The sequence below is a fragment of the Homalodisca vitripennis genome, chromosome 2, assembly GCF_021130785.1.
Source record: "Homalodisca vitripennis isolate AUS2020 chromosome 2, UT_GWSS_2.1, whole genome shotgun sequence".
NCBI lineage: Eukaryota > Metazoa > Arthropoda > Insecta > Hemiptera > Cicadellidae > Homalodisca > Homalodisca vitripennis.
In genome coordinates, this window is record NC_060208.1 from 11,709,553 (window position 1) to 11,731,116 (window position 21,564).

The 21,564-nt window shown below is 35.7% G+C and overlaps 1 protein-coding gene across 1 annotated transcript in view; it reads right to left on the reverse strand.

Moving 5' to 3' along the window:
- Positions 1-21,564, reverse strand: part of LOC124355534 — a 248,782-nt gene that overhangs the window by 91,140 nt on the left and 136,078 nt on the right. Inside the window, exon 8 of the mRNA XM_046806698.1 lies at positions 8,751-8,949. Within this exon, the coding sequence (XP_046662654.1) occupies positions 8,751-8,949 (199 nt within the window). The remainder of the gene's footprint in view (positions 1-8,750; positions 8,950-21,564) is intronic.

The following is a 21,564-nucleotide window of genomic DNA, read 5'->3' on the forward strand; positions in this document are numbered from 1 at the left end:
TGAAAATAATATAGAGCATGGTTGCAGTGTCAGTAAAATTTTACAAAATAAGTAAAAGTTATTTTTACCATATTGAAATACATTTAAAAATAATAAACTGATTGTTTTCGGAATAAAACTGACCACTTCATCCAGTAGCGTGGCCAGTTGTAGAAAGTAAACTAACAATAACTGCGAGAAAAAGTAGTATTGAGACTAGCATTAGTTTAAAAACTCAATAATGGTCAACCGTAACATCTGATGTTTTACTGTTAGTGTAACATAGGTGAAAAGAATATCTTTCATTGAAAATTATATATTATAAATAATATTCATAAACTAAAATATATATTGTATTTATAAAAATATTTTTAACTATTTATTGCAAGAACGAATATACTTATACTAAAACGTTGTTAAGATATCCTACATATTGCTGGACTTTAAAGCAGATTCATTTTCTCAATAATTATTTTGAAAGTGTTACTATTTGTATTTAGCGCTCGCAAGCCTAAGGAAGAAACTACTATAGTAATCGCATTATCTTGATTAGCAGCCTCATTGTTGGTTAGAAGAAAGACTGCACGTTCAAAATTTAAGTTACCCCTTTAGTTAAACGTTATTGGCACTTCCAATGCCCAACATAAAAAATCAAACTCAGAAAAATTTCTTCCAGAAAGTAAGCTGGACGAGTGTACCCATATTTGAGAGTCCAGGATTTGAGGTTTTGGACAGGACTCTCCATAATTGCTTAGCTGTGAATTTTGGATGACCGGTTGGCTTGCTGGCTGGTGATTTTAGAAAAAAACACTACGTGCAGTACCTTGAGGAACTTGTGGTACTGCAGGTAATATACCCAAAGTTATAGTGTTAACGTGACAGTACACCTTAACAGTACCCTGGTAGCTGATGAATTCTTACTCTTTTTGAGACATAGGAGATGGGAAGTTGCAGGAGTTGGAGGGTGGCACTGTCAATATCTGGAAAATCTTTGCGACGTTGCTTAAGACATGAAGACATTGACAGAATATATTTACTCGCACACAATCTAGAATTCTCATTTGATGGAAAGAGATTGTGATTAGTTAAACAGTATCAATATGTAGGATGTTAGCAACCCTCATCAAGTCTTATCGATGCGGTTAGATTTTCAGGAGAAAGACAGTCCAGAAAGTGTGCTCTTCTTGATCATCATATGTGAAGTGCTTACAGTCAGATACTCAACTGTTTTAGTAGACTTCAGCTAATTCTTTGACGTAACAATGCAATAAATGACGTAGTGTAAGCTTCCTGCAACAGTCCTATTTTGTCCCTATGTAATATAATTAATCAAATGTTATCTATATTGAAGTATCTAAAAATTATAACTAAAAATCTCTTTATTCAAATTTTAATTTGAAACGTCTGAGGTGGAATGAGGGACAATAACTGTAATTTTAAAGAAAAGTTTTGGAACATAGTAATCTATACCAAAATGATTGGCAGGACTATCAATTAAATCTCGTGTATGGCTCGTTATAAATTCTTTCTACCATCGAGATCTTATCCAAGTGATGACAGAAATAGTGTAAATGTCTCCAGTTATTAATAATATATAGATCAGTTTATTAAGAGGGAAGTTTTATTTAGTTACGTTCATGAAATAGTTGTGGAAATAGCTTAAGCTATAAACTTTTGTTTTGTCAGGCTGGTATTAGAATTACCTCATAAGAAATAGATATAAAAATCACACATTTATTTACGAAATATAAGATAACTGCTGTAAGAGTAATTACTACTAACTTTAAATTCGAGATATAAACTTACTTATTTAAAGAAAAAAGCAGTTTTATCTATATCAGGTGACAATACTTTAAGGTTAAAAAAACCCAACAGTATGTCAAATTATGTCTATAGATTTGTAGTTTCTATTTTGACGATTAGATAAATGAGTTTCCATTTGTATCCACTTTTTTCAAAGTTAGATTTAAATGTATACAATAAATATAAATCTTTTAGTCAGGAAATGTTGTTTCGAAGAGAACTTGTGGATACAGCACTACAGACGATGGACGGAAAAGGCGCCACACTACCGCGAATGTGTAGAGTGCCTTGTGCCCTAGAGAACATGCTGACACAGTACTACAGATGATGGATGGAAGTGGGTGACAAACGACGAGAGATCCGCCACCCAACGATGGTGGAGTGTAACAAAAAACTGTGACAGATTAGGGAGTCTGGTCGTGAATGTGTAGAGTGCGCTAAGTCCCAGTGAACATGCTGACACAGTACTACAGATGATGGATGGAAGTGGGTGACAAACGACGAGAGAGCCGCCACCCAACGATGAAGGAGTGTAACAAAAACTGTGACAGATTAGGGAGTCTGGTCGTGAATGTGTAGAGTGCCTTGTGTCCTACTGAACATGTTGACACAGTACTACAGATGATGGATGGAAGTGGGTGACAAACGACGAGAGAGCCGCCACCCAACGATGAAGGAGTGTAACAAAAACTGTGACAGATTAGGGAGTCTGGCCGTGAATGTGTAGAGTGCCTTGTGTCCTACTGAACATGTTGACACAGTACTACAGATGATGGATGATGGATGGAAGTGGGTGACAAACGACGAGAGAGCCGCCACCCAACGATGAAGGAGTGTAACAAAAACTGTGACAGATTAGGGAGTCTGGCCGTGAATGTGTAGAGTGCCTTGTGTCCTACTGAACATGCTGACACAGTACTACAGATGATGGATGATGGATGGAAGTGGGTGACAAACGACGAGAGAGCCGCCACCCAACGATGAAGGAGTGTAACAAAAACTGTGACAGATTAGGGAGTCTGGCCGTGAATGTGTAGAGTGCCTTGTGTCCTACTAAACATGTTGACACAGTACTACAGATGATGGATGGAAGTGGGTGACAAACGACGAGAGAGCCGCCACCCAACGATGAAGGAGTGTAACAAAAACTGTGACAGATTAGGGAGTCTGGTCGTGAATGTGTAGAGTGCCTTGTGTCCTACTGAACATGTTGACACAGTACTACAGATGATGGATGGAAGTGGGTGACAAACGACGAGAGAGCCGCCACCCAACGATGAAGGAGTGTAACAAAAACTGTGACAGATTAGGGAGTCTGGCCGTGAATGTGTAGAGTGCCTTGTGTCCTACTGAACATGCTGACACAGTACTACAGATGATGGATAGAAGTGGGTGACAAACGACGAGAGAGCCGCCACCCAACGATGAAGGAGTGTAACAAAAACTGTGACAGATTAGGGAGTCTGGTCGTGAATGTGTAGAGTGCCTTGTGTCCTACTGAACATGTTGACACAGTACCACAGATGATGGATGGAAGTGGGTGACAAACGACGAGAGAGCCGCCACCCAACGATGGTGGAGTGTAACAAAAACTGTGACAGATTAGGGAGTCTGGTCGTGAATGTGTAGAGTGCCTTGTGTCCTACTGAACATGTTGACACAGTACTACAGATGATGGATGGAAGTGGGTGACAAACGACGAGAGAGCCGCCACCCAACGATGAAGGAGTGTAACAAAAACTGTGACAGATTAGGGAGTCTGGCCGTGAATGTGTAGAGTGCCTTGTGTCCTACTGAACATGCTGACACAGTACTACAGATGATGGATGATGGATGGAAGTGGGTGACAAACGACGAGAGAGCCGCCACCCAACGATGAAGGAGTGTAACAAAAACTGTGACAGATTAGGGAGTCTGGCCGTGAAGTGAATGTGTAGAGTGCCTTGTGTCCTACTGAACATGCTGACACAGTACTACAGATGATGGATGATGGATGGAAGTGGGTGACAAACGACGAGAGAGCCGCCACCCAACGATGAAGGAGTGTAACAAAAACTGTGACAGATTAGGGAGTCTGGCCGTGAATGTGTAGAGTGCCTTGTGTCCCAGTGAACATGTTGACACAGTACTACAGATGATGGATGGAAGTGGGTGACAAACGACGAGAGAGCCGCCACCCAACGATGAAGGAGTGTAACAAAAACTGTGACAGATTAGGGAGTCTGGCCGTGAATGTGTAGAGTGCCTTGTGTCCCAGTGAACATGTTGACACAGTACTACAGATGATGGATGGAAGTGGGTGACAAACGACGAGAGAGAGCCGCCACCCAACGATGAAGGAGTGTAACAAAAACTGTGACAGATTAGGGAGTCTGGCCGTGAATGTGTAGAGTGCCTTGTGTCCTACTGAACATGCTGACACAGTACTACAGATGATGGATAGAAGTGGGTGACAAACGACGAGAGAGCCGCCACCCAACGATGAAGGAGTGTAACAAAAACTGTGACAGATTAGGGAGTCTGGTCGTGAATGTGTAGAGTGCCTTGTGTCCTACTGAACATGTTGACACAGTACCACAGATGATGGATGGAAGTGGGTGACAAACGACGAGAGAGCCGCCACCCAACGATGGTGGAGTGTAACAAAAACTGTGACAGATTAGGGAGTCTGGTCGTGAATGTGTAGAGTGCCTTGTGTCCTACTGAACATGTTGACACAGTACTACAGATGATGGATGGAAGTGGGTGACAAAACGACGAGAGAGCCGCCACCCAACGATGAAGGAGTGTAACAAAAACTGTGACAGATGAGGGAGTCTGGCCGTGAATGTGTAGAGTGCGTTGTGTCCCAGTGAACATGTTGACACAGTACTACAGATGATGGATGATGGATGGAAGTGGGTGACAAACGACGAGAGAGCCGCCACCCAATGATGGTGGAGTGTAACAAAAACTGTGACAGATGAGGGAGTCTGGCCGTGAATGTGTAGAGTGCCTTGTGTCCTACTGAACATGCTGACACAGTACTACAGATGATGGATGGAAGTGGGTGACAAACGACGAGAGAGCCGCCACCCAACGATGAAGGAGTGTAACAAAAACTGTGACAGATGAGCGAGTCTGGCCGTGAATGTGTAGAGTGTGTTGTTTGAGTGAACAAACCACTTAGATTGCCGGTTTATGTTGACTTTTAAACCAACTTTTAAATAACTGCATGATATATAACGAATTTTTTTTTAGTTAATACATAAAAGTATCCTATAGTTCACAAAATCGAGATGCATGTCAAATTATAGGATCATGAGGGCTTTTTCTGACGGACAGAGCCCCGTGAGACAAAGTCCTAAGGTATTTCAGTGGTATATTGTAAAACTTCCTTGTAATTTACTGTTTACACTGCGAGAATTGTAACTGCGAGTTTAGTTCCATTTTACCTAGTGCAGCGTATGGAATCACATATTGTACCACACTCAATTCTGGATTCCACTGGTGACGAAGACGTCCAGAACGAGCTCTTTAGATCTTTTTCACATCTAAGACACCTAGACTACAGTGTCATATAGATGAAGAAGTATTATTATTGTCTCATTAAGTGCACAATCGTGATTTTTTTTTATTTGCGATCCAAATGGTGACACAACCGAGCCTTTTCTGAACTGTGTACGAATGTGGAAACGACAACACAATTTACGGCATATAATGGGAATAAATGTTGACACTTAAGGAATAATTAATTTCACATCGAAATGTTCTTATTTTTATCCCCGTATACCAGACAATTTATCTCGTGTTGCAAAATCATTGGTGCTATTGAAATACTAACGTATTTTATTTTGGTGCTAATAAAAGACTAAAAATTGTAAACTTATTAATTAGGACACAGCCAATGTGGAGAGACTCACGAACGTCAATTAATTGATCAAAACTTCTCCATGTGTTACGATATTTGAGTTTCAATTTTATTGGAGGCTTAAGTTCTTATACCGTATATCAACCAACTCCAAAATTACAATAGGCTTTTACAGCGCTTTAGTTCGAATTCATAATTAATTTTCCATTACAGCGATTATGACCAGAAATTCTAATTCAGCTATTGTTATTGAAGTAAGTAAGTATATTTATACAATACAACGTGTGAGTTATTTGAAGTCATTTCCTTGATGTTTCTCATTTGTCATTCTATTCATAGATCTTTGATCTATTCTTGTGGGCGAGATTTGCATACAAAACACGATAACATGTTTATTATATACAATATTGATACAAACATTTCCTAATTTTTACATGTTGCATGCAATCCTATAGTGAACTACAAACTCCTTCGTGAAAATATTAGTAAACAGTAATAACACTAATGTTTGGAACAAATTGTTCCTGTTTTTGAATACTATGTATGCTACAATTGAGGAAGTGTTATGTTTAAACATTAGGGTTATTATACTGTAGAATATAAACTGCTCTCCGATACTGGATACAAGACCGTTAATGTGTTACAAATGTTTGATTAATTCAAAATAAACATGAAAATTGCATCTTTTGCTCCAAAAACTTGCTCAAACTCTTTCTCAAAATCCAATATTTTTGGATTAGGTGATTTTTGGTTTAGGTGCAAACCTAAACCATGTTAACACTTCCAAAATGAGAACTCTATATTAATAGAACAATCCAAGTATTGGTTACTTAGTACATTGCAGTAAGATATTTTTAATTAATTACGTATTTTAGTGTTTTTATTCTTATAACTTTATAACAGAAGTTACAGTATACATTATTAAGCTTAATTATATGATTATATGTATATATCTATATACCATGATGGAACCTCCAAAAATGTAAGTTTCAGCTGAATTTAGCTCAAGTTCACCCTTTCTTTTCTTGCAGCGTCTGGTATCTTACGCTCTGTCAGTCTTGATTCCTGTAATCTGAAGTCATGTTCGTCTGAAGAGATCCATAGAAATTCAACGACGAAGAAGCTCAAAACGAAACATTTACATAATTTCCACACCAAAAACACCTATAAATATGTGAAGTGGTAGTCTCATTATCTCATCAGGTACACAATTCAGATACCAGACGCTGCAATAAAAGGAAGGTGAACTGGAGCTAAACTCAAAATTCAATTGAATCAACCCTTCCTACCATAATTACGTTATGTGTAGTTTTCAGTGTTTTTAAATACAAAATGAATCAAGTGTAAATAGTCTTATAATTTAAGGAAATGAATACAATTTACTTATCCTTTCTCTTGCTGTAAGAATTGTTTGGGAAAGATTATATAATTCCATCAACAAAACTCAACAATGTAATTGTTGTCTGTACATTGTTCCATTTCACATGGCATACCAGTGGTTCAGACCACTGCTAAAGAAGAAATAAGAAAGAGAAAGACACGTGAATGAAACCCTACAGTGTTGAAAGCCAACGAAAGAGGTGCTAAAATAACGGGACCGAAGTTATGATGGGTGGAGGTACAGCGAGCGCGGGCGGCGGCATTACGGGAGATTAGGTGGAGCGATTGGTTTCATCCGATCGGGATCAGTACTGTTTATATCAAACCTCTGGTGAGTTTGTTTTCTTTTGTGGAACGGTAGAATCGCTGGCTGCTTTGTTTTAGGGCCGAGTTTATACTGTTCAAAATGCTGCTTGCATGTAAATTTTGTAGGTAACAATACTTCCAATAGCTTGTTAACCAAGCAATAACTTTCAGTAATGAATTAATGTATTCGTTTAAGATTATATGTCATCAGCGTTAGACGAATGTGTGGAGCAGAACATTTATTTATATTTTATAAGAATACAGACTCCTTTTCCAAAACCATATAATAATTATTTCTTCTAAGACCCAAATTTATCTTGAACCGTGCCCCTTTTAGTGACTGCCGACTATGGAGGATATTTAAGGGGGGTTACCCAAAGGGGGTTACTAAAGGGGGGTTACTAAAAGGGGGTTACTTAAAGTGTATTACCATATTAACACTCAGTCTTTAGCTCATATTTTTATCTTGTCACTTCAGAGAGACATAACTTACTATTTATGTTTTGTTGTTTGGTATTAAATATGCAACACCAGTAACAGTTTGAGCTGAAGACATTCAATTAATGTATTCATTGAAGGCTATACATCATCAGCGTTATTCAAACGCCTGGAGGTGAAAATGTATTTATATTGTATAAGAATACAGTCTTGTTTTCCAAAATCATTGGAATAATTTCTTCTAAGATGATCTACGCCCCTCTTATTGACTGTCGACTTGGGAGGGAATTTAGAAAGGAAGGGGGTTACTAAACGGGGGTTAATAAAAGGAGAGGTTACTTAAAGTGTATTACCATATTAACACAGAGTCTTTAGCTCATAATCACCATTTTTAATCTCTTTATCTTGACGCTTCAAAGTGATATAACTTACTATGTATGTTTTGTCGGTTGCTATTAAATATGCCACACCAATAACTTAGTTTGAGCTGAAGACAGCACTTTATGATGATAGTTTTATGTATTTCAATAACCTCCGTCCGTCATATTTCGTCCCTAACTAGTTCGGTTAAACACTTTTGAAGTGAAAGAACACTAACCTTGTGAGTTGGAACACTAACGAAGCACTAACGAGTGGACACCACATTAGTGCTTTCTTGCAGAAGGGGGCCAACTTCACGAACCTACTCCATCAACCAAGCAAGGAGCAAAATGAGCGTGGTTACTTTATGTTTTTTATATATGTTTTTCTTGGCCTATGAATCACATAATAGATTTTCTTCAATGCTGAAAATAAAAGATACAACTCTCTGAAGTTATACAATCCAAACCCTCTCTTTGAAAACTAAAAGTAAATCAAGTTATCGTACCTCTATTGTGATGGATTACTACCAACACTTATTACAAAAACCATTATACATTAGTGTCGTACAAAATGTTTTCATAAAAATTCTTTTAATAATCAAACATCCAGAGAGAAAAAATCATCAACTTACTCCAAGCGTTCGTCCTCAAGGATGAGTTCATCGAAGTCAACGACCAGTCGATAGCCGTGAGGCGCCAGCACGGTGGTGTGACACTCGATATTGTCTGGATAGGTGCGGGGGAACCCTGGGCTAGTGACGGAGGCTCGAGGCTGTTCTGCTGTCAGTGTCACCGTGCGGTTACAGACGGTCTTCAACTCCTCCAGAGGTTCTGTAGACAGGAAAAATTTTTTTTAAAGCGTTGTGCTATGGGTACCAATGGGTAGTCCTAGGGGAACCCTGGGCTTGTGACGGTGGCTCGAGGCTGTTCTGCTGTCAGAGTCATCGTGCGGTTACATACTGTCTTCAACTCCTCCAGAGGTTCTGTGGACAAGAAACGTTTCTTTTTTAAACTTTGTCCTATGGGTACCAATGGGTAGTCCTAGGGGAACCCTGGGCTCGTGACGGTGGCTCGTGGCTGTTCTGTTGCCAGAGTCACCGTGTGGTTACAGACTGTCTCCAACTCCTCCAGAGGTACCGTGGACAAAAAACGTTTTTTTTTATAAACTTTGTTCTATGGGTATCAATGGGTAATTTGAAAAGACATCATCAATATTACGTTCATTTGACATCGTTGAATAATAAAGTACAAATATAGAGTTTGAACAACTGGACTTCCCCATTTTCCTTTAGTTAACAATGCTAAAAGTATAGTTAATTGGCTGAACGGTAGCAAAGCCTATCACTCATAGAAGTGGAAAAGATTCATTTCTGTTTGTCTGTCTGTCCGCAAGATATTTCGAAAACGAAATGACCTTTGAAATGCTTGAAATTGTGTACGAAGCTTCATTTCTATATGAGGCACAGTCATTTCGATTATGGTGCATGTCACTCCATGGGAGTTGGCTGAGCGTTTGCAAATATGTTTACATTGGTCTTATGGCTAACCATGATGGAGACGAAGAAAAGGCAGCAAAATAAGTTTGTAAACAAACTCAGTACACTTCAAGAGATTTAAAAATGTCACATATTAACCTATGGAATTAATTATCTCATAATCATAACCATTCCATACATCCAGCATCATTTTACGACAACTTGGTGTTTACACCTTTACTATTTAAACACTAATATAAACCCAAATTTAATGAAGAAAAATGTAAATGTGTTATGTGGCAAGATATGTCGAGAAAAATTTCATCTGTAAACTTCAAATTTTGTATGAAACTTAATTTCTACATATACAAAAATGAGCTCGATGAAACATCGTAGCTCATAAGCGTGTCTGACCATGAAATTTTGCTGAGCATTGATGAACTCAATAAGCTGACACAATTTCAATTCTTTTTTTCTTCTTTACACGAGGTGTAGCGTTCTCCTACCTTGTTGTTATAATACTGGCATATTAAAAATATAGAAAAATATTACTAATAAACCCATTAAGTCATGGCTGATATCGAGCGTAACTCACTGTCCTGTGTTATTCAAGCAAACTTCCACTCTCTAAAGGGAAAATGGTGTTAAATTACGTTACCTGAAGAAGAGGGTAGCAAGTATGATTTTCCGAAACGTCGTGTTCAAATATACTGTTTTAATTTACATTTTTATTGCAATTATTTTGAATTTGAAAACCTGAAGTAAAAGACGGTTACGAAAAAGTTTCTTCCAAAATACCTTTAAAAAAGTTAAATCTATATATATAAAAATGAAACTGTTCGTGTGTAACAGCATCACTCACAAACGGCTGGACGGATTCGCCTAATTTTTTTTTTTAATTTGTTCGTCTTGATCTGTAGAAGGTTATAGGATACTTTTTATCCCTTTCCCGATTCAGGATTCCGCCCCACTGGTTACAGAAATACCCGTAAGAAATGCATTGCAGCAAACATATGTTATTAAGTGAAAGAGTCTTTTCAAATTTTTAATCAGCTGTTCTTTGTAAACATATATAATGGGACAAAAAATATATTTATATATAAATTTCTTTACACTTATAGTTTTAAAGCATAGAGTAAGCTTAAGAGAAACGACAAATTTTGTTTAAACTGTTTCTGCAATCATAATATATAAAAATGAATGTTTGTGTGTTTGTCCTTTATAGACTCAGAAACTATTGGACCGATCACTATGAAAATTAGTATTTTTCTATGTAGAAGGTTTATACGCAATGCCCATTGATGTAACTAACCACCAGGCTGTACTGCAAGATATAAAAGTTATCAAAGCGCCTGCACATTATAAACTGCAATTACAACACAGTAGTTACGTATATTAAAAATATCCAAACACTATTTGAAGGCAAAGAAATATACGGGCAAAGCTTAAGAGACGCGTGCGAAGCCGCGGGAAACAGCTAGTAAACTATAAGAACTAAATTACTGTTGAGACTGATGTTTCATTTATTCTTACGCTTACGCAGTCAGTGTCATGACGTCATCTAGGATTTCCGGTTTACACACAGCGTCGAAACATTGTTAAAACGATTAAATGCTTGAAATATATTCGCCCCACCGTGCAGAACAACTTATATCTACAAATGCTAAACCATATATATATATATATATATGGTTTAGCATATATATATATGGGGTAGATATATATATATCTACCCCCTTCAATCTAGGTAGCAAGTATCGCGACTGGCTGGAGATTAACACATCCGTTACCAATTGATAACTTAATTAATAAACTTTTTGTGACCCGAAAACACTTTGTTAGAATTATGCTTTTTTTAAAAAAGCGTGAACACACTGACTATGTGTTCAAACATCTGCAAATTTTACCTATAAAAATCCTTTTTGTATTTAAAGTTCTTCAAGCATTTTTCAAAAAGTTTTGTTTTATTCTACTCGAAGCACAGTCCGCCGTTTTTTTGTTAGACCAAAGGTAAACAGATCATTATTTGTAAAAACATTTGTATACTTAGGCCCAAAATGCTTCAATCTTTTACCTGATAATATAAAAACAAATTACTAGTTTTAAATTGTTTTCCAAAAAGGTTAAAATTTGGCTCAATAATATTGACGATTTAGACATTTTACTGTCTATTGTTTCCTAACTTTGACTGTCTAGCTTACGATCTAATCTAGTATTAATCTATATTGTTATAAATTTTGTATTTCTTTAATGTGATGCTCTTTAATTATTTTCTCTTTAACGGTGATATAACTGTAAAATAGGTGCAATTATTAAATATGATTTTTATTCCTTCTCTTACATACTTATTTTTATTATTATTAGTTGGTATGCGCTATAGAAGCCGAAAAAATAAAAATGTTAATTTATTACGGAAGACTACTAATTTAAGTTGTACTTATGTTATAGTTAAATTACCAAAATAACCACCGAATACTGGAAAATGGTGCTTATTTGCTATTTCCAAGTTGTCATCTTATTATGTAATATAAATGAAAAAGATGGAAATAAATATATTCTATTCTATTTGAGCAAACTGGGATCTTTCACGGTCTGTAAGCTCTAGACCGTTTTAAGCCACATGAAAAATATAAAGAGCTCATGCTTTCATTAATTAAATCATCTTTTCAAAATCCATTTTAGTACTGATAGCCTTGCGTTTGTCTCAGTTACCACGTTTTTGGCGGCAAGATGGTATTGGCATCGGGTTTGCTCATGCCCGTAGCCGGACTGCCTCGTCTTTACTTTAAACATGCGTCTAAATTCCTATCAAAGTATTTCATCTAAATGTATTTATATAATATTTTAAATGTGATCGCTGAGCTATTAGATTTATTAATGGATCAAAGCAAACAGTTTCAATAATAACAGTCAGACAAATAGCTGGTATTTGGCAATAGAATATTAAATTGAAAGTATTATTAATTTCCCTTGTAAAATTTTATATAAAGCGTATAAAAATATGTTAATTTACGGTAGCCTATTCTGGATTTCTAAAACCTTAAGTGAACATATTTCAATTTATTATAACTGTGTCTAAAAATTTTTGGTACTCTTACAAAAGCCAATAATTTGAACTGCACTTATTTTACATATAGTTTAGTTTCTGTTTCAATAAATAGCTTAGAAAAAAAGGCTTATAGATAATTAATTCTGAATCCATTTGGTCAATTTTTGAATGATTAGGTTAATAGTATGGTTCTTTAATATTCATTGTTTTAGGTTTGTGGGCTTTTCGAATTACGAACTCAATAAATGATGTTAAAATTGTAATTTTTAACTTTCATGCATGTTGTTTTAATTTTGTAATGTATTTTATTGCAAAGTCTACTAAAGCGTTAACAATTAATCGTGGTGGGTTTAGTGAGAGCTATGTTAACCTGATCTGCTACTGGGTAGTTCAAATAACTAAACAATTTTCTGTACATGAATTAAAAAAAAATTATATAAAACGTTTAAAAATATAAATATTGGAACATCATCGAGCAAAACCTATTTCAGAAGTCTATCACAGTTATATCACCAGATACAACAGAAGTTTGTATCAACACATGAACGTAGAGATGAGAATGTCAGTTGCAGCTTCAAGTCGTCCCACCTTTCATTTCATTTCTAAGGGTTTAAAAATATGTGGTATATTAAAATTTATTGTTAATACATAAAAAGAAATACATAGTTACAGTATGGAAATAAAAGTTATGTAGGTAACACATCATGACTTTTACTGAAAGCTTAATTGTAGTGTTACTCAATGTTAATATAAAGAAGGAAAAACAGTAAAATACAAACATGTTTAGTTAAAAATAAAGCCCGGTCCCCTTTTAACCCCTATCTTACCCGTTCTGATTGGTCATTGGCCTGCAAGAGGGACTTATAAAACATAATAAGAGAGATGTTATACAGAGTACAAGATTGACGACACTGATAAAAAATGCTACGGTCACAGACAGGACTTGAACCTGCATTAACTCAAACTAACTTAATTCAAAAGCCCGACGTATTAGACCGACGTAAATCGACACTCCTAAACTAACGACAGAGTCCTTGTGACCGCCATTACTGTCAGCTTGACCCGAACTTTGTGCACTCTGTTGTGGGCAGGGAGAGGAGAGGAAGATATTATACATGAGAGCTCTCTGGTTATGGGTCGAACCTCTAACATGTATCCATGTTATATAACACGCCGTCAGCTTGACCCGAACTTTGTGCACTCTGTTGTGGGCAGGGAGAGGAGAGTAAGATATTATACATGAGAGCTCTCTGGTTATGGGTCGAACCTCTAACATGTATCCATGTTATATAACACGCCGTCAGCTTGACTCGAACTTTGTGCACTCTGTTGTGGGCAGGGAGAGGAGAGTAAGATATTATACATGAGAGCTCTCTGGTTATGGGTCGAACTTCTTACATGTATCCATGTTATATAACATGCCGTCAGCTTGACCCGAACTTTGTGCACTCTGTTGTGGGCAGGGAGAGGAGAGTAAGATATTACACATGAGAGCTCTCTGGTTATGGGTCGAACCTCTAACATGTATCCATGTTATATAACACGCCGTCAGCTTGACCCGAACTTTGTGAAGTTCTGACACCAGAAAGTTGGTTCGACTGTGTATCCTTAGTAAGTCAGAGTTTCAATAATTATATACTTTTAGACTGTGTGATCGAATAAAGTAGTCTTTACTGACAGAATAAGTTGGTCAGGGGGTTTGTTTCACCTAGAAGTTTATGTAGGCATACCACAGAGGTTCTCAGAGACTGGTTATTAGGCTTCTGTCATACTGTGTTTAAATAACCAAACCAACATATTTTTGGATTGGAAGAACAAATACCTTTCATAATAATTTAATCGTGAAAAGCAAGGACTCTATGGTGGAATGGCAGGGCTCTCTTGCAAGTAAGAGATCCGGGTTCGAATCCCGTAGGTGCGGTTCTCTTTGTGATTAAATCTTTATTTATATAAAATCAGGTATAAATTAGCATATAATCAGGGATCTGTTTATTTATATATCTTTATTTTAAACACACATACACATTTACTCGTATATAAGTAGTGAGGTCATGTATTGTGCTGATCGTCACCGATTTGGAAGTGACGCAGACCTCTTATAGTATTCAGCACTGCTGCTCCAGTATTCAGCACAGTTCAGTGGTATTTCAGCACGAGTATAACTTTCATTGCATACCGTTATCCTGCATACTGAAACTTGTTTGGGAATGTTTTAGACAACTGGGAAAAGATAAAAAACTTTCTATTTAAAGGACATTATTGTACGTACTTTAAGAAAATTTAAATATAATATAATATTTTATGTCTTGGTTTTGTATCTCAATTGAAAATAAATATATATGTCAATAAACTCTTAAATTTAATTTGTTTAAGTGAAAAATCAGGAACTGAGTGATTAGACCTGCTAATGTCACTTTTAATACATGTTAGATATCACTAGATAGTTTAACCAACTGCGTGGTTATTAAATAATAAAATAAAACAATAAATAAAGCGGTAGCTTTGTGTAACTTCTGTATCTAGCTAAAATAATACCAGTATTTTAGAAGTGAGTTAAATAGAAATGAACACATGAGCATCGCATTGGTATTTAAGGGTTTTAAATTGGAATTTAAGAGCTTTCATTTGTAGATCCTGTAAAGAATTATGAGTGACAGGGCCACCAACATTGGCAACAGGGATAGTCTTCCAAGTATTAACAGCTGATTGTAAATACTCCATGGAGAACAAAGGCTAACAACATTGACAACAGCGATAGCCTTCCAAGTCTTAACAGCTGATTGTAAATACTCCATGGAGAACAAGGCTAACAACATTGACAACAGCGATAACCTTCCAAGTCTTAACAGCTGATTGTAAATACTCCATGGAGAACAAGGCTAACAACATTGACAACAGCGATAGCCTTCCAAGTCTTAACAGCTGATTGTAAATACTCCATGGAGAACAAGGCTAACAACATTGACAACAGCGATAGCCTTCCAAGTCTTAACAGCTGAGTGCACATACTCAATGGAGAACAAGGATAACAACAGAGGTTGCTTAGTGTCTTGCACAGAGTAATAATGAAATATAGTTATAGAAACCCTATAACAACTATCATACTTTCAGTGGAAGCTGGTGTTGATGAGTACATGATGAGCTAGATGGTATATCATATGAAAGATTTCCACTTAAGATAAAATATTATGAAATATTTCTGCGATTGCTTACTATAATTGAATGTTTAACTGTAATTGAGTTAGAAATTTGCAGTTTCGATAATTACAAAACAAAATCGCTTCTAGAAGTAAGTTAATAATGTATTTATGCGCCTGAAACGATGTGCCGCGCTGACTGTAAACATGTTATATCACATACTGTAATACACAGTTAACAGGTGTAGCAATAAAATCTGGTAAACCATTAAACCTCTAAACGGTCAGCTGAACTACGCACAAGGGACACTACGACCACTCTGTGTTATCGTTATAGCTTATAACCTCACTAATGCAATGTGTTGCTGTGCAGTTACAGTTTATTTTATTCTAGGGGGGACAATTCTTGACCCATTCTCGCTGCAATAATCGTCGATTTACATTTAAAACTTCATAAACTACATACCCTATAAAGAAACCCATTTACAAGATGAGTTACAGTATATGAAGTGTAATATTCCTGGTATTGTAAAAAGTATTTTTACATTTCCTTTTGAGCCAGGAATTTTGTTGCTTGAGTTATATAAAGCAGAATTTTGCACAGTAAAGAGTTTTAAAACATTGTAAAAGCTAACATCTGCTACCAAAATTTTGAAGATCATCACTATATTCTAGGATATATGTCTGTCTATCTCAAAACAAACTGGTCACTACATATATGGTAACTATATGAAACATATCATTTTACAATCAACGCATTATACATTTTTTATAACTGTGTAGCGGACTTCGACTAGGCCGTACTTCGCCTCCCCACCAATCCTTATGTGTAGGCACTGTACTGGAATGTCCATCTTAACTATTTCGGTCATAGCTTTGCACCTAGGAATTCTTAATTTTAATGACAAACTAGAGTTTTTCATACAAGAAAAGAAAGAATTTCACGAATTCACATGTTTAACCGACGCAGGCTTGTTCTGAAATTACTCCGAAGCCAAGGAAATCGTGCTCCAGTGTCTAGGGTGTTAACATTTGAGCTCTTATATATCCTGGCTAGTAATCAAAACTGTCGTACACGTTTTGATTACTATCTATTTTTCTATGGAAAAATGACGGAAAACGGAAAACTATTCTATTAAACCTTAGGACATAACGGAGATGGACGCTAACACATTTTTCACACATTTAGCTTGGGCGTGTTATGCATGACACGATTGGGTAAATGAAATCCATAACCCAAATTTACATGAAAACTCGAAGGATGAACGTTAAAATAGGTAATAAGGTTAAATGTAAGGAGGAAACCTCGGGTCAAAAATGTAACTGAATAGGAAGTATTAGCAGTTTTTACAAAAGTCGTTATTGTCGCCATTTTCTGAACGATAACCTGTTGGACCAGGTGGTAAAGCTAGTGTTGAGCAGATCTGGCATATATACCTTAGATGATGAAATAGACAATTGTTATCATCCAAATTAAAATCTAGAAGAATGTACCTCAGAAGTCTGTTGTATATAGTGTTCATTCTAATGAATACTATATACACACTATACACACTTCTATCGAGCAGGGGTGCCTGTCACTTCGAAGATCGATGAGTATGAATATGTAAGATATTTTCATATTTCCAAGAAATTATACGTGAATTGAAAAACAAATACTAAGATACATAGCCTATGAGCGGGAATAAAGGGATTTTAGCTAGAACAATATGACGGTTTCAAACAGGAAACAGAAACCCACTTTAGTAGATCCAATTACAAAGAAGCCAACGTTGAGTTTAAAATTAAACAAGGATTATTGACACTCTATAATTTGCCACGTGGCTGTTCTCTTTCAATACCCTGTTGAAGTGGAAAAAATGATTTTACACGTTTTAAAAAACACTAGGGTAGTTGCAAATTTCTTTCAAAGTATTAATTTTCTGTTTTTTATTGGTTATTAATTGAGAGAAAATAAATAATCAGAAAGTTTTCTAACATTATTAATAAAATCGCATTTCTGTATTATGTTACACACAATGAGCATTGTAGACCGTAATTGTCAAAAAAGGTTTTTTTTTGTAAAGGGTAATATCTTCTTCTAATAATTATACAAGATAAGGAAATTTTTCCATATGTCCAATTTCTGTGCATTGCATTACTCATATACCGGCGTTCGAGAATCCATTAAACAATATTGAGATCGAGTGTCCAATACAGTATAACACCTCCAAATGTATCCGGTGGTGTTGTTCGCATCGATACAGTATAGATCACGCATACTCCCTCTATTGTATACTACCTATTGATTTTATTATTTTCTTACCGTAGTTTTTCCAAGTTTTTCCTTATATAAAGTAAACATACTAAACGTATATCGCGAGTACTCTTATACCTTTTAAGTCTGACAAATAGAAAAATGGTAAAACACTGCTGTCTCACTGAAAAACTTCCCACAGCGCGATCTAACGGTCAGACCTAGGGACTGCCACTGGCAAAACATTCCCCATCATTAGCAAATACTATTTTCTCTTTTTAGTTATTAATACGAATGCAAACGTAGTGTTACTGATTTTTTTATCACTGAACGTTGGCAAATGTCCGGAAAAATCCTGTTTCTTTCCATCGTAAAAAAAAACTTCAAACAAAGAAGTAACATTACAGATTCCCACCTGCAGAAATTCAACTTACAATAAGTTGTTCTATGTAACGTCAGGAAGACGTTTACCTCATTACGACAATTTGGTAATTAAATATAACTTCTTAAATGTATAAAATGTATTGCAGCATTATATTTAGATGGGTACTCCTGTAAGTGGATAATACCACAATGTAGTAAATAAATATTTATATCTGATACACCATAAGGTTTAATAAATATATTGCCAATCGGAAAATAACTGTTGTATATAAAACGTTTCGATTATGAAAATGTATGAGTTTGAAATAAAGCCTGTTTCTTTAATGGCTTGTACTACCCGCTTGTACTTGATGAAAAGGATGTTGGAATCACGACTGGATGTTTTTTTTTAAGGAGAGACCGATCCCCTTTGTACCTTATTCTGTCCCTCCTCATGGCCCACTGGCCTTTGCGAGGATCTTATCAAACAAAATAAAGGGGGAGAGTCGATACAGTACAAGGTAATGATAAAAAGTGCAACGGTTACAGATAGGGTTTGAATCTGCGCTATCTCTAACTCAGACCCAAAGTCCAACGACTTAGACCGCTCGGCCATCGGCACTCCCAAATTGTTTTTGTGTTGTTTTGTTTATTGTAATGGAAACAAAATATTGAAGATGTTTATTCTGTATGTCAGGTTGTATTTTGAAATTTATTCACTTGACTACCAATAAAGTAATTTCTTTTCTTTCTTGTATCCTCTTTGTATATTATTTTTCTCTTTAGTTTTTTCTCTGTCTAAAATTATATAATTTAATCAGCTTTTGGAATTTGAACATTAATGCAGGCATGTAAAAATCTGTAAAGTAAATGTAATATTCTGTACAGTTCTGTCAGGATTGATGACCTACTGTAACATTTGATTACACATTTTCTAGAACTTCTATGAAGACAAAGAAGTGTAATGTTAATAGTATTATCGGTTTTTGGATCATGGTTTTTGGGTTATCTGGTTCTTTCTAACATTTAACTTTTCTGGTTCACACCGCATCGATAAATTTGCGTTCCACTGTGGAGAAACAGTTTTATTCAACAAATATAAATCAAAACAGTTTAGATTTATCAGTTGGTTATTACAGACTCTCGACAGAGAGGCCGAAATATCTCAAGAATTTCATTGTATAAGTAATATTTAAACGCGATTTGGTGAACTGAGAAACAGATTTTACATATGGCAACTGTCGATCTGTAAGCCTAAGAATAACTAAGATTATCTGAGATCGTCTTTTCTGAAACTGGTCTGTTAATGTTGCCGTAAATGTGGTAACATATAAAGCTCTTCGTTGTATTACAACAGTTAAAAGCTTTCATCTACATTATTTCTTAGCCGATTTTTATGTTTCATGTGTCAAAATGTTTGTAATTAGATATAAAATTTTTATTATTCTTTAACAACTTACATAATGTTATGAGTTTTTACAGTTTTAAGCTTCAAAAACTTCAACTATTCGCCATCTTAAAACGTGATATGATAATAAAATATTCACTTTATCCTTGGCTGGAAACTGAATGAAAAATAAATGTACCAAATTTCAGATTTATATATTTACTGATTTTCTGAAATAAAAAATAAAAATGTAAAAAACATATACAGATAGAGAATAAGAGGTAGACAATTAGTTACATTTAGTTTGTAGCTCCTCTTGATTCATGGAACAAAACAGAGAGTTTTGTTACACCCTGTATATTCAAGTGTTAAATAAAGATTAGTATTTTACTGAAACTTCAGCCTTAAAAATCTTTTATGGAATTAATTGTATTCCATCGCTTCTGGATATTCTGGGTAAATTAAAATTTCTACGGATTTCGGCGTTACAGACACTTTAAGTGTACTACTCAAATTGTTGAAATATTAGTAGACTCGCTAAACCGAATACTGAATCCTGTAGCTTCAAACTCGGTAATAAAAAGCTCGCTGTCAAAAATATCTCGCACCCGATATTTCAATTTTTAATTTGATAACGTGCTATCAGAGCATAAATAAAACATCAGTAACAGATGAGGCAGACCACTCGGGCGTCGTGTATAGCTGTTGCAGTTACATTCACATTTTTATTTCTCAATTCCACGTAATTTGTGCTCAAAGAATCCAATGAAACTATTTTAAACTTTGTAAAATGCTCCAACAGGGCTTGATTTTGGAGGTAGAGATGATTTTAGGGAATTTTTTAAATATAATAGTAAAAGTAAAGTAAAGTAAAGATGTCTTATTTTACCAGGCGAAGTTAGCGGTAAGAAGCCCTCTCTAACATTTAATCTAACGACCAACGGCTTAAAGGTGACTTCCGAACCACCACCAATGGCCGGGCAGGCGGGCTGCTTGCAAGGACAGGATCGCTCAGCGGTCACCCATCCAAGCAGCAGCCACGCTCGACACTGCTTGATTCGGTTATCTAATGATAAGTGCTGAATACAACATATAACAATATAACACCCGCTACACTGCGCTGAATATAAACATGGACTGTGTTATATATCAATCTAAAAGTTTATTGACACCGACCATTTTGGTGCAAAAAAACGTTAAGTATTCTCGCAGTATTTACTGGTTATACCAAACTTTTAAAAATAGCTTTATAAAATTCAGTACTGTCTAACTGAATATGAAACATCACCAAATGTTTCCTAAGGTTATTATTGAGATATTCTTTAGGCAAAAGTGTGGTAAGGGCATCTTTCGTTGCATTTTCAAAATAAAAAAACTCATAAAAAAATCCGAAAACTCAAAATTCTTAAATAGCAATATTCTATAAATTGCATGCCGAAGAAGAGTTCTTTTTAAAAGAAACATTTCTTGTACGAATATTTGACTTGTTATCTATCTCTTACAATTTAGGAGAAAAGCATAATAAGTACGTTGGTTCACAAAATTTAATAAATTGAATAAGTGTTCAAAATGTTCCCCTACCATCATGTGATAATGTAGTAATCGAAGCCAGGAATCAATAATTATTACCAATAACACAACTACTGTTAGAATTTGAAAGTGGCAGATTGAGTCATACAAAGCATCCTCAGAAACTTAACGTTTGGGCAGGTATTATAGGAAATCAAATTATGGGCCCATTATTTATCAATGGTAATTTAAATGGTGACTCGTATCTAGCAATGCTCCAAAATGAGATA